Raw genomic sequence first — 14,254 nt, forward strand, 5'->3', positions numbered from 1 at the left:
ACTGTGGAATCCCGGCCACCAAATCACTCAATTGAGTGCGCTTCTTGTATTATGGCAGTTGACTTAATATGTCAACATACATATCGAACTTAGACTCAGGCCACAAAGGGAAAACACCTAGAGGAGAGGAATTCGATCCGGTGCTGTGGTTTGAACTTCGGAGTAGCTCAGTGGTTAGAGCACTTGGTACCTAGAACCAAGGACCCGGGTTCAATCCCCGGCGCCGGAGTGAATTTTTTTCCTTTAATAAACAAATTAAAGATGTTAAAATCCATATTTGGCGTTGTAGAAACATTCTCTATCACTAAATTTGATTGTGAAATAAAATTCACGAAAATATTGGTAGAGAAATTGAACTTTCATTATTTCATTTATTATTTTTCAGTATCGTTATGGATTTGGACGCGATTCTACCCGACGTGGGCGAGTTCGGATCGTACCAGCAGCTTCTGCTTTGGTTCGTTCTTCTCCCCGGAGTTTTGCCGTGTGGTTTCCATGCGTACAATCAACTGTTCATGGCAGCGCGGCCCGAACATTGGTGTCGCGTTCCTGAACTTGATGCGGTAGCCAACTTCAGTGTGGATCTCGCCAGGAACTTGAGGTAAGTACTGGTCACTTTATGAAGCAATGTGATCAAAAAGTAGTTTGCTTCCCTATAGATATTTTCCACGAGTATTGAATTCTTAGCCCAGGCACGTCAAAAATCAGACACTGAAAGTGCAGTGCATGTGCGCGGAACGCCGGTCTGTGCAGATTGCGTCATTCACGTGTTGCTGTTACCAGTTCTTAGCGGGAAGGATGTACAAGAATCTATTCTGCGCTTCTAGTGTTCAATTAAATTGACATTTGGACATTATAAACCTACTTAGCAGAAGGAAAAAACACAATTATTGTCAATGTCTATATTTGACAATGATTGTAACACAAGAAACAATAGACTTACTCATTTACAATTCACAATGCAGTCGTTTGTAAAGAATCATTAATTTACATTATTTGTATACAGTATTTGAAGAAAATAATATAGATATTGCAGTAATTTCGAAACAACAAAAAACGAACACAATATTTCATTTTACGTAGTAGGTATTGATTATTTCAAAGTAGGCCTAATACTCTTTCATTGTTCATCAAGCATTATTGGTACCATTGGTGCACAAATGCTAAGAAAGAAAATATTTTACTCCCAATTACTTGCAATAGGACATTGTGAGGCTTTTACACAGGAATCATTTCCTTGCCGTATATTAATATAAATTCACATTATTATTGATAAATTCGATAAATTAAGCTTGAATTTAAATTTATATATAGTTTATTGGGAAAACGTTGCGAGCAAGTATTAGCAAGTTGGGAGCGTTACTGAATTGAGTTAAAAGAGTACTTCACAAGCTGTGAAGCGAGGACATTTTTTTATGTCAGGTTTAAATATTTATTAACGTAAGTGTATTAAGATAATATAGTAACGTGAGATGGAAAATTCGCCATTATGTATCATTTTTCCAGAAAATTTTTCCGCCTTACAAATAGTTGCTTTCTTCCTTCCCTTACAACCTCATGAGCCTCACATGTATTCCTCACTATATTCTCATCACTTATCAATCAGCTTATCAAATAAAAGTTGTAAGTCGTCTAACCATTGATGGCTGTGTTAGTACAGACTCCAAAACAACATCACTGTCATGTTTGTCTTGCCGTGAGAGTACTAATTAAGAAATAAGAGCTGGCGAATATCATATTTTGAGAACTTTACTAATCTGATTTAAATTCTCACATCACTATTAGGTCCACATGATATGATGAAAGCCTTTCATTTTAAAATAATTACTGTTGGCTGAGGAAAACATCATAACAGTTATGTTATATGATTCGTGATTTCTCTTCTTCGTTATATCTGTGGACTCCTCACTTTATTTCCATAACGCATTCACAATCACAGCTCAATGAGCACCCGTACTGATCTGTGTTACTGAAACCAAAGCTGTTCTGCTACTGCAGGTAATGTACAGCTCTGTCGCGTTCCTCTCCAAGCCGATTCACTCCCTCCAGGTAGGGGAATAGAAACTGCACGTTGCACAGAGACAAGTGCACAATGTGCAGGGTTTTGACATGCCTGTCTTAGCCTATAACGAGATTATGAATTAGCTTCGTTAATTATTGAAGTTTCAGTAGAAATAATGACATTTACGGCATATACGAGTACTACTAACTTGAACATCCTATTACTAGGAACATTGACAGGATAATTTTCGTAACGTACTTAAAGCTCCAAGTGAACAAATTACATAGCACTACTGCTAACATTTGTTTACCTACTGCGTTGTAAGTTTCGTTCTTACAAGAATTTAAAGCCCATTAATATTTCACTCATGGCGTTGATGACAAATTCTTCCCTTTTCAACGAAGAAATTTTCCACCATTCTAAATGCTGAACTGATCTGAAGGTCTTTGATTGTGAAATTCACATTAATTTTGGAAGATTCCTTTGCCCTTCCTGGTCGTGTGCATCTTCAAATATGAATTTACTTCTTATTAAGTTCAAATAAGTTGCTCCGTTGAAATTAAATTATGCCAAATCGTTCAAATTTGTAAGAAGAAAAACATGGAATCGGTCATACCTACTAGAGATGAACAACAATCGAGAAAACGAGACTAACAGCGCCTGCAAAGCCAAAAACCCGCACGACAATGTTGTATTACGTAGCGTCCTTGACGTAAAGACCGGTTGTGAGTCTTCCGAGACTCGATATTGATCATGTCCCGTAGTCCCGAAGTTGTTTATACCTGACTCAACTTTTATCTACTTTGGAAAATGTTATATATGTATAAACAATCAAGTAGCCTATTTGAAACATCATCTCTACCTCTCAGTGTATAATAATCCGTTCCCCAATCTTTATTTAATTACTAGGCCCTTATTAAAAGACTAGGAATTTTCTTTTCATATGTTCAAGATCAAGTGTGCAATCACAAGTAAAAATATATTAACGTTATGTTTTATGTTCCTTAGAAATGCAAATTTATTTGAGAATTGTTTTTTCTTTCTTTTATAATATCTACAGGGACATCATTTTATTTTTACTTGCATTTTTATTGTACCTGCATTTCTGAATGTACTTCACTCTACCCCTTCACTAATGTCCTTGCTCCCGTCAGACACACAAACTTACGGCCGATGTTGCATTCGAAGTCTTCAAACAGTGAAGTAAACACTGCAGTGTATAGTGTGTTTCAGAAATATGGTTGCGTTTTCTATAGAAGAAAGAACCTATATCAATAATTGAATATAATAAAGAATTGAAGCCTGCATTGTAATGAACGGCAACCATTTTCAGCAAATTGTTTAAAAATTCAGATTAGCTTATTTTGAATTGAGGTGGCTATAAGCAAAGGAATGCTAGTGACATTTGTAATAACATGAGTTAAGTGCATCCAGTGTAAGCTAAAGTATTTAAAATTTTAGTGGCAAAGGGATATTTTAATCGGATCACACATTAAAATTTAAATAAAAATTTCACCGGTTTTACGAAAGCTTAAATATGTAAACCCCATTTTCTCAAAAGTAACTTAAGTGCACTTACAGTCCTTTACTTATGAGCCCCTCAATTTAAATGCACTCTCTATATTGTATGTTAACATCAATAATTAATATGCTAAATAAAGTAGACATTACATAACGAACATAGCCGCCTAAAAAGTTGAGTTAAAAAAAAAATGTTACTACTCTACTGTATTTTGATAAATTCCGTAAAAGTGATGATCAAACTGAAAATCGTAATATCGTATTTCCCTATAACATAAATGGATCCCCTTATGTTGTTTGTGTGTGAATTCCCCTTATGTTATGTAACTGATTTTGATTATGTGTAATTTTCTACTTTATTTTATATATTATGTAACTGATCTTGTCTATTGTAATTTCCTACTATATTTTATGTAATTCCTAAGTTATTTTCTTTTGTGTTGTTTTGTAATCAAATTTTGTATCTCATGTATTTGTATTATTGAAACATGGTTGAGTGGAAGAGAAGGCCTCATGGCCTTAACTCTGCCAGGCAAAATAAACGTACTACTACTACTTTTCTCTCCTCCTATACCTAGTAAAATGATTTGTTTACATATTGCACTAGTAACATCAAACTCCTGTAACGGAAGGGGGCAACAGTGTTTCCGAGTATAGCCAGGTTAATGTTAAAAATGTTGGTAAAAATAAAGTGATATCCCTGTATAATATCATATAATAGAACCAGAACATTTTAATTACTAAGATAGGCCTACTGTTCTGTTTTGTCTTTTTGTCTCTTTTAAACATTTATGTTATTTATTTCAATGATGTATGTTATTCAAAGTTACCAAATCTTTCCATCCCGACCAAATTCTATTTCGAGAATGATGAGGGAGACTCGAAGTGCAGCGAGACTCGAAAGACAAATGCAGCCAGATACTCTCAGTAGCATGTTATGCACTTAGCTGTCACATGTTTACAGCTGCTTTTTTTGCATCGGAGTAAAAAATATTCATTTCTTTTCAGTGAAACCGTAACGTAACAAATTGATACAAAAGTATCGAATACTCTTCATCGTAAAAACATCACTTCTACCAAAGAGAGCAATTATTTCTTAACCGCTGTATATCTTTCACAACGTAACAGAAAATCAATGCATACACACACACACACACACACACACACACACACACACACACACACACACACACACACACACAAGGTACGGTGACTTATTATTAATTCTGAACTCCTCGGCAGAGAAGGCAAGCTTCCGCATAGCGATATAGTACACGCAGAGAATTCATGACGATGCAGAAAACAAAGATTGACAAAGTTCATAAGGTTAAACAGGTTATTAATGTCAATAAACTTCTTACGGAAAATGCCGCCCTTTAAATAGTGTTTGACGATCAAACAAAAGGTTAATAGAAGTGTCATGTTTGTGATAAATGGAGTAGGCTACTGAAACTAATGAAAGTTCACATGCTTACAATACTTACAATGAACATTCAATAATAAAACCAAAATATTTCACAATTCGGTCATTATTTGAGTGCGCGTGGCAAATGGATTCTTGTGACACAGTCTAATTCCGTTAACAAGCGAGTAATAACAGAATAATTAATACAATACATTGTAATCAATAGTTCAACTGCTGTTAAGTTAAGTCTTCCTGTCGGCCACATATCGTGGTATTTATACTGTTCTCCAACTAGAAGATAAACCGTGAAAGGAATGTGCTTACTATTGCGACATGTATTGGAGCGAAGTAGATAGATAATATTAGAGTTATAACGTCAGTTTAAGGGAACTGGGTAGTGATGCCTGTGCGATTAAGAAAGTTCAATACAAAAGTTTAGTGCAATATTTCTAGGCTTTTAGTACTCAAATTAAAATAACAATTTTCATGCTTATATAATCAATCATTCTGAATTCCGTGTATAAAAGACAACTAATTAGTTTCTTATCCAAGTGCAAAAGAAAGGCCCTAACTGATAACCTGTTTTCCCACTTTGCTAAGTGTACCTCATTCTTCAGGTGCACATTACTAGCTACAATTTTCACTTATATAACTTGTATTTTTTTTAATTATCTAGCAATGTATATTTGTAAATTCTAAAGCAAAATTTGATTCATTATTTCGCCCCTAGTGAAATAGAAAAATATTGAACTTTGTTTAACATTTTTTGCATTTTCTTTCAATGGATATTTTTTCTCGTGTTATGTGTGTGATATTCTTAAACTCTACTAAGTAGAACACAGGTTGAAAAAAACACTATAAAATTTCTATGTAAACTGATTAAGTAGTTTCAGAGAAAAATGCACTTAAGTTTGAAAAATGTCAACTTATGGAAAACTGCATTAAAAAAAAGAAGGATGTATGAATTACATGCACCGTCATATTTCAAGAGGCTATTTAAAGGGCTTATCTGCAGAACTACCCCCACAATATTTATATTGTTTTAAAGAGCAAGTTTTGGACTTTTTTTAAAACAAAAAATAATAAATCGGTTTTTTGAACCCTAATCACTACCTGGTTCCCTTAAAAATTATGCGCTCTCCTGCATTTGTTATTTCTTGTATGGAGAGATTAAAAGACCAGGAGATTAACAGTGATCTAATTTTGTAACTAGGGTAGTATAAAAATGTTTATATCAGTGTTATGGTTTGTGCTTTGAGAGATAGCCAATAGAGATACGAATACCCACGTGTATTGTGTAACTGTTTCCCCCCCTTTTTTTTCGATGTCTCCGCGGTATCCTTAGAGCGAACATAAACACAACACTAGCAACCTGCGATGAGAGGAAGATACTGTTGTGTTTAGATAGCTTGGCCGGTGTTATGCGCGAACATTTGGGTAGGAGTAATGTGGAGAGAGTCAGTTTCTCAGATTTTCAGTGGGGTACGAGAGGAATTGCGTGCATTCGGACCTAAGTTATAGCTATGTTGAAAAACGTTGGTCACGTATCTACACTCCATGGACGATCACAGTTCTTCCACCCACTGCTATCCAAACACTCGTACTTAACACAATGCAGTCTTCTCTTTTCACTCTTCTACTCACAATAAACTAAACTACAGGGACATCATTTTTTTTTACTAGCATTTCCAATATTAACCTGACTATACCTTGGATTAACGATTGAGAACCGGAAACACTGTTTGCTACCCCCTTCCACAATCGAAGTTTGACGACACTAGTGTAAAATACAGTACAAATAACTTTACTAGGTATAGGGGGGAAGAAAAGTAATGCATTCATTTACGTAAACTAGGAAATATTACGGTTTTGAGTTTGATTATTTTCATCGGGTTTTTATTTAATCAAAATACAGTATAGTATTAAGAGTAAGTGTTTTTACTCACTAAATGAACTATCCAATCGTACATATTTATTATGCAATGTATAGTATACTGGCTATAGCACATTAGCATACAATATTTACAGTGCATTTAAATTTTAAAAGTAATCAAAACATAGATATTTAAACAAATTATTGAAAATGGTGGTCGTTCATTTCGATACAGGCTTCAGTTCTTTTGTGCATATTACCAAAGACGTTTTCAAGCAAATCTTCTGAAATTGAATGTATGGTTTCTTGAATGTAATTATTTAATTCTTCTATTGTTGTAGGATGTTTAGCAAACACAACTGTTTCACAGTAACCCCAAAGAAGTAATGCAAAGCACTCAAATCAGGCGATATGGGGGAGCCATAATCCTGCGCCTGTTGAAATAATTCTGTAACTACTCTATAACAGTGTACCTTACGTACTGTCAGTTCAGTCTTCCCTTCTGCCCGATCCGCATAGATAAATTTACTCAGATATGCTATCTACTGTCCGTCCATGTGGTTATGTAGGAAGATCTTAGGAAGGGGGGAAATCACGTGACAATTACTTACTTAACGAGGTCTTTTTATTTAAATTATTTTAATAGTTGTATAATATTACGTAGAAGTCCAATTTTTAACAGCAAATGTTTTTAGAAAAGAGCTAAGACAGCTCAGCCACTATACTTTACAGAGGAGCCAGCAGAAACGGGTGGGGGAAACCTGAATGCGACGTAACTAAACAGACGCACAGTACCTGTGCGAAAATATGATTCAATAGTGAATGAATGCTCTTTCGTCACTGGAAAATGCGACCATATTTCTGGAACGTACTCTACTCACTCACTCTGTACTGTTTACTAGTTTAACTGCTTTGGTTGTATGTGGAAGTTTGCTACTAGAGGGAGTGGGAGTGAAGTACATTAAAAAACTTAGGTACAATAAAAAGTGAAGTAAAAATAAAAATATGTCCCTGTATAATGCAGGAATGGGAAACAGCTACTCTCAGAGAGATTAGCTTCTCCCGCACAATTGTTGTACAAAGATACTCATGCTGACTGCTCTGTTTACAATTCGAGTTTCCCACCCCTGCTATAATGTTTTTATTACTTCTGTTATGGTACTAATGTTTTTACAATAGTTTGTACTTGCACAAGGAAAAGAAGTGAACTCTACAGGTGCTGCATAGCGACTAATCCATGCATCCCTTTTTTCCCGCATCAGTATAAAATGATGTTGCCTGGTTTACTGCGCAGAATATTATGACAGGCAAAGCTATCTAAACACAACAGTAGACTGCTTGTATCTTTAAATTAAACGAAGACGGACTGAACAAATATTCTGCAGAACATTGGAAAATTCGCAATTACTTTCCCTAACTGGAATCTACCAGTCTGAATGTACCACTTCAGTATGGACTTGCTGACTCAATGAAACAACGCTGGCATTTTCCTAATGAAATTTGAGGCGACAACAAACTTCGTCGTCAGTTCCTCCTCAGTTTCTACCATGTTTCGTATACACCACTGCGTATTTGGTTCCATAAAAAAAAAAAGAAATGTATTGAGGTCCTGTGATTTTTTAGGCTGTGGGTTGAGACCATTCGGCTTACCCGTCTGTGGCCTTACAGTTTAGTGTGAGTTTCCCCAACTTCAGTCCCCTAATGCACTGGTGTACTTTGGATCAGAATCACATTGCGTTCTGTGTGACATTCTCTTCAATACTACTACTAAAATAAGTTCATGCGTTAAAACGTGGTGGAAAAATGAAGGGCTTAACTAAAATGCCGTCATAAGCATAGAGTAAGATAAAATAAATATGCAGTGAATTACACAAGGTGTTTCAGAAATACTTTGACAAACCTTGGGGGCATGTTTCTCACACCAAAACAAGAAAACAAGTTCATATAAACATATGTCCGAAAATCCTTAGTTTTTAAATGATTAATGAAAGGACATAATGAAACATCTGAAGAGTTCGAGGGAAAAACGATGAATGTCACAGTTTTGTTAAGGTTGATGTCATTATCTAATTCAATGGATCACTACGAAATTTAATGTTGTTCTTATGAAAAATGGTAAAAAGGAGAATTATCACCACGAATACAGTAATCTTTTCCTTTATTTCCTATAGCAACAGCACTACATCTTGCAGTTATAGACTCAATTAGATCATTATGTAATCCTTAACAGAAATGTGACATTCATCGTTTTTCCCGCCAACTCTTCATCTGTTACATGTTGTCAACTTGGTAGCAAGTGTTACAACTTTAATCAATTCAGAAACTCATAACAAATGTTCAAAATGTTCTCTTCTTGCATGCTCTCATCGGATCATGGACTCATTGGCAACGCATAGCCATCTAGGATACAACGGATGCATCAGCAGACTTATATCGATAACATCAATCGATTAATTATGGTCGGTTACAAACTTAAGTTGTTGGATTGTACCTTGAAACGCGTTGAACGTAATCTTTCATTGTTATGAGTTTATGAATTGATTAAAGTTGCAACACTTGCTACCAAGCTGACAATAGGCCTATATAACATGTTTAATTATGTTCCTTCATTAATAACTAAAGAAACTAAGGATTTTCTGGCATATGTTTATATGAACTTTTTTCTCGTTTTGGTGTGAGTAACATGCCTCCAAGGTTTGTTAAAGTATTTATGAAACATCCCGTATAGAGCCATTCATCTAAGCCTTTACAATTTTAATAACATAATTTCTGAACCAATAATAGCAAACGTGTACAGTCTGCTCTGAATTACAGAGTGAGTGTGGGACATTCCGCAGAGTAAATGTTGAAAATGTCTTCCACCTGCATCCATACACAACTGTACTCGTCGCACCATATTCCGTGACGTTCTCTGAAGTGTATTCTGGTCAGTGTTGCTGATTTCATTCCTAATGGCCTCACGGAGTTCAGCAAGTGACCGCGGTCTGTTTATCTATATTTAGCCTTAATTAGCCCAATAAAAAGAAGTCCGGCGATCTGGGGGACCACAGATTTTTTTTAGATTAGGCGATCTCCGAAGAAGCTGGCTAGAAGTTGCATGAAATCGTTAGACGTATGACATGTCTCCTGGCTCAATCGGCGTAATGATTTCTTTGGTGAGTTCACTAAACGTCCTCGAACATTAATACAATCTTGAACCATTGTAGGTATGTGTTTTCCACTCTCGCTAAGAAGCGACACAGTTGTCTTCAGTTTTCTTGCCATCGATAAAATTGTTGGTCTGGTTAGAAAATTGCGCACACTGAATTCTCTTCGACATGCCCGTTGTGTTTGGATCAAGGAATTTGTCTTCCAATACGTTTTCGCAATAAAAACACGCTGCCGAATTGAGAACTGCATGTTCGTGTTATGATTGCAAAAACTAGATCTAATTACCAAGAGACTATTTTATAATCCTCTTGCTAATTACTAATAGCCAACAATAATCATAATAATCAACAATGGATGGTAGGGGTACCAATATAGATTCTCCCAGAGCCACTGAGATCATTAAACTCAATTTCAAGTTTATAATAGCTTCCAGAGGGAAATTATACCTCATTAAAATTGTAAAGGCTTATATGGATCGCTCTATACCTGTCTGAAGTGCTGTCGTTAACTTAAACGATCTCCAGTGGGGAAAATGGCATTACTGTATATGGGTTTTTCCTTAAAAATTACCTAGCTTGACCCTTGTAACTTTAGGAAATTTATCAGTCGATGTTTTCTACAACCTACATATTTATACACACAACATAGACTACATACGAAGAAGTCCAGGTTATTTCGGAAACAGGAAGCTGTCGGCGGGTTGATATATTAGCCTTTTACAACACAACAGGCTATATAATAGATCCTACTATCTGCTTCGAATTGAATACAGTACAACTCAACCGGAAGATGTCAACAATGAGAAGAATCAAATTTATGGTCCAGCTATTCCTTATTATTTACATACATATAAATTACAAACTATTGGACGATATCACATTGAAAACTGTCATGAAAGGAAAACCTCACCCACAAACTTCTGCAAATACTAAGCTACAAATCCTATGCACATTGTGCGCATTTCATTTCATTCATAAGTTACAAACTATTGAAATTATTGGGTTATTAGTGGGTGCTAGAGGCATGATTACAAAAAAAAAATTAATTTCTGCAAAGAATTCAATCTTGAATCCACTTTGGGCAAGACTGTTTCTTTGATAGCTCTAAAATATTCAATATATCTTCTCAGAAATCACATATATAAAGTAATTAATAACACAATAACAATAATTATATTTCTCACGAAAACATTTTCATAAAATTGTGCGCTTTTACTATATTTGGTATACTTTGTCCTTCAGGGCAATCCCTATTTTAGGGGAAGTTTGTTTACATACATAGCAACCTATATAACACACCTGCGTTTATGTAACATTGATGCTATGGACAATACTTAGTTTAGTTTAGAGCTTGATAATATAATCTAAGATCCCTCGATATTATGATGTTAAAGTAAGTAGGTAGTTTCTAATCCATCCCCCTTTGTTTGTATTTAATATTACATATTTTCTATTTTTCTGCTGCTTCATTCTCCTCTCGTTTTCTCAGTTCCCTAGTTTATCTAGTTTTTACTGTTTTGCTCGTTTTCCCCCTCTACTTTTGTTTTTATATTTATTTTTGGTATTCAATTTTCGCATTGTTTCCAATATTTTTCTTTCCATTCTTCCAGAACTGGCTCTATTTCTTTCAGTCATGTTTCATCCTCTGATTAGGTTCTGGCTGATATGTGTATCTATTATCAGGCAGTACATCTCACTAGACGATGTGTCCGTATGCATCTGAAGTCTGACTATTGTAATATGTAGCTAGTCTGCGATGTATGCAATGGAAGGGGAAAGGAACTGGCTACCCTACCCCGTTATCTCCTCGTCTAGTTGTCTCATAAGTGGTGCCTTCTTGGTATCACTTGTCAGGGGTTCAAACCAGTCTTCGGACAATTGACTGAACAACAACGTCACGTTTCTGTCTTTTTCTTTCTTTTTTGTTAATACTCATTTTCCATTCCTTAAAATTAACTATTATAAGCGTTAGTTTTTTATACACTTTGATGAAAAGGTTGTTACGTGCAACACGTAAGGAAGTTTAGTTTGAAATGAAAGGTGACTGGAAAAACAATTTCATTCCTCTCTTTACAATTTTAAGATGAGAATATTACTACTTGTTTTCCCTTTTCTTTTTTTTTTTCTTATTTTGACCTGGTTTTGGTTTTTTAAGATTGTGAACAATTTCTAAAAAATCTAATGAGATTATAGACTAACAGATCACTGATATTGAAAAAAAATTATATACGAAAACAAGCACACATATGACCAATATTGTTAGAGTTATTGCATTCTGTAGTATTATGGGAATATTAGTCCTAAAATCAATTTACATTTTATTCCTTTAATCGTGTAGAAAAGAGGCATACATAATAAGTACTTTATTTCGATAATACAGCGCGTCTAGAAATAGAGTGAACTTGCCAGCTGTTTACATGTAGATCTGACAGTAGGTGCGGCAACTCTCGCCCAGTTCAAGGCCACCGCGGTTCACTTCATCTCTAGACGCACTAGACGTATTTTAAGAAGGAGAGGAAGTGAACTGATATGCATAGTATATTAACATGAAATATTTTCATTTGTTTTGTAGCTCAGCCCTTGTATAATTAGCGAAAAATTTAGCAAATTTCATTTTGAGAAACTAAATTTTACAAGAATTATTTATTTTAAAGGAGGTAAAGAGGAAATGTCAGCAAGTTATGAATAAATAAAGTTACGTACAAGACTCTCTGAACCTGTTGCTTCTCATTGAAATTTCTTCACTTCTTCCGGCATCGTTCCAAATCCTGTAAAATTTTAGATATTTACTGGTTTTGTTAATCTTTGAATTATCATATAATAAAACTTTTCAAACTGAGTATCAGCATTAACATATACATCACATTACAAAAAGTGTACAATATTATGTTTTAACGGTAAGTTAAGTCTAAAATATAATGAAAGCTTTGTCTTTCCTTAGATTCCATGTTTCAATATTTTCCCGACACGGAATTTCTGAAGTTGATCATGCCATTAATTTCTGGATATTCGAATATTTTTCTTTTTAATACGGTAATTCAGCATCTTTTACGAGGGATAAACGAACTATTAGAAAGCCTAAGATATATATAGATATTATACCATACACGAAAATAAAAATTGTGTGATTTTCTCAAATATGAATTAGTGTTTCTCTTGTAGATTTAGAAATTTATATACATAATTAAAATAAATTGTTTGGGTGGTTTACACATTTTCAATGCATGACTACCGTGAAAAATGTTGTAAGGGAATTGTTAATACCTTTAATTTTTAGTATCTACATAATTACTCCGACTACATGAAGTCAATAGTATGACGTTCAGGCTAGAGTGGGGGTTTTGAACGTATATCTGCAAGTCCTCTCGTACTTAAGATAGTTACATAAAATAAATCTAAACTATTTACTACCTATTGGATAACTGGATAATTGGCGAATAAGTTTTTAAGTAGGTCTAGTTATATAATATCTTGATTTTATATGAGTTTATTTCGTTCATGAAATCAAAACTGCCTTTCACAAAAAGCGGACAATATAAAATCATAGGGCCGTATTCATAGACATTCTTAGCGCGGGCTTTCGGTGGATGATCAGCGAACTAACGTTTTTCGTATTCATAAACCAGTGTCAGCGATATGATATGATATGATATGATATGATATGATATGATATGATATGATATGGATCCTGTTTAGCACACTCGTAGCCCGGGCTAGCGAAATGTCTATGAATAGCACCCTAAAATTTTAGCTATAAAATTGCACACAAATTTCCAACAACATAGCCCTACTGCAAATGACTTTTTAACTCTGTGTGTTTTCTGAAAAGGACGCCCTCTTCATTGCAAGCGCTGCGTATTTGGTGTAGCTTTTATTTATCTGGATTTACACAAAACATTTGTTCCATTATAGACCTGCTGATAGGCCTAGTTTAAAATTAAGAAGTTGGAAGAATTTTTTGCGTAAATCACTTCTTTTATTCACTTCGCATTTTATTGATTATACAGAATAAACACTGTCTTTATACTAAAAAATGCTGTAAAAATAGACCTACTTCGTTTTCCTTCTTTTACGGACTTTTTCATCAATCTCGCCTTTTTTTTTAAAGTACAAAAACCGTCGTACATTCAATATGAGCTTGTAACACCAATTAATATTTGAGGAGAAAAATTCGCTCCGGCGCCGGGGATTGAACCCGGGTCCTTGGTTCTAGGTACCAAGCGCTCTGACCACTGAGCTACGCCGAATTCAATCCACAGCACCGGATCGAATCTTCCTCCTTCATTGTTTCCCTTTGTGGCCTG

The 14,254-nt window shown here is 34.9% G+C and overlaps 1 protein-coding gene across 1 annotated transcript in view; it reads left to right on the top strand.

Moving 5' to 3' along the window:
- The window catches only part of LOC138713707 (beta-alanine transporter-like), a 1,405,169-nt gene that overhangs the window by 97,479 nt on the left and 1,293,436 nt on the right, over window positions 1-14,254 (top strand). The window contains exon 2 of the mRNA XM_069846007.1: window positions 386-601. Within this exon, the coding sequence (XP_069702108.1) occupies window positions 393-601 (209 nt within the window). The 5' untranslated portion in view covers window positions 386-392. The remainder of the gene's footprint in view (window positions 1-385; window positions 602-14,254) is intronic.

The sequence above is a fragment of the Periplaneta americana genome, chromosome 14 (genome assembly GCF_040183065.1).
Source record: "Periplaneta americana isolate PAMFEO1 chromosome 14, P.americana_PAMFEO1_priV1, whole genome shotgun sequence".
In the NCBI taxonomy this organism is placed as follows: domain Eukaryota; kingdom Metazoa; phylum Arthropoda; class Insecta; order Blattodea; family Blattidae; genus Periplaneta; species Periplaneta americana.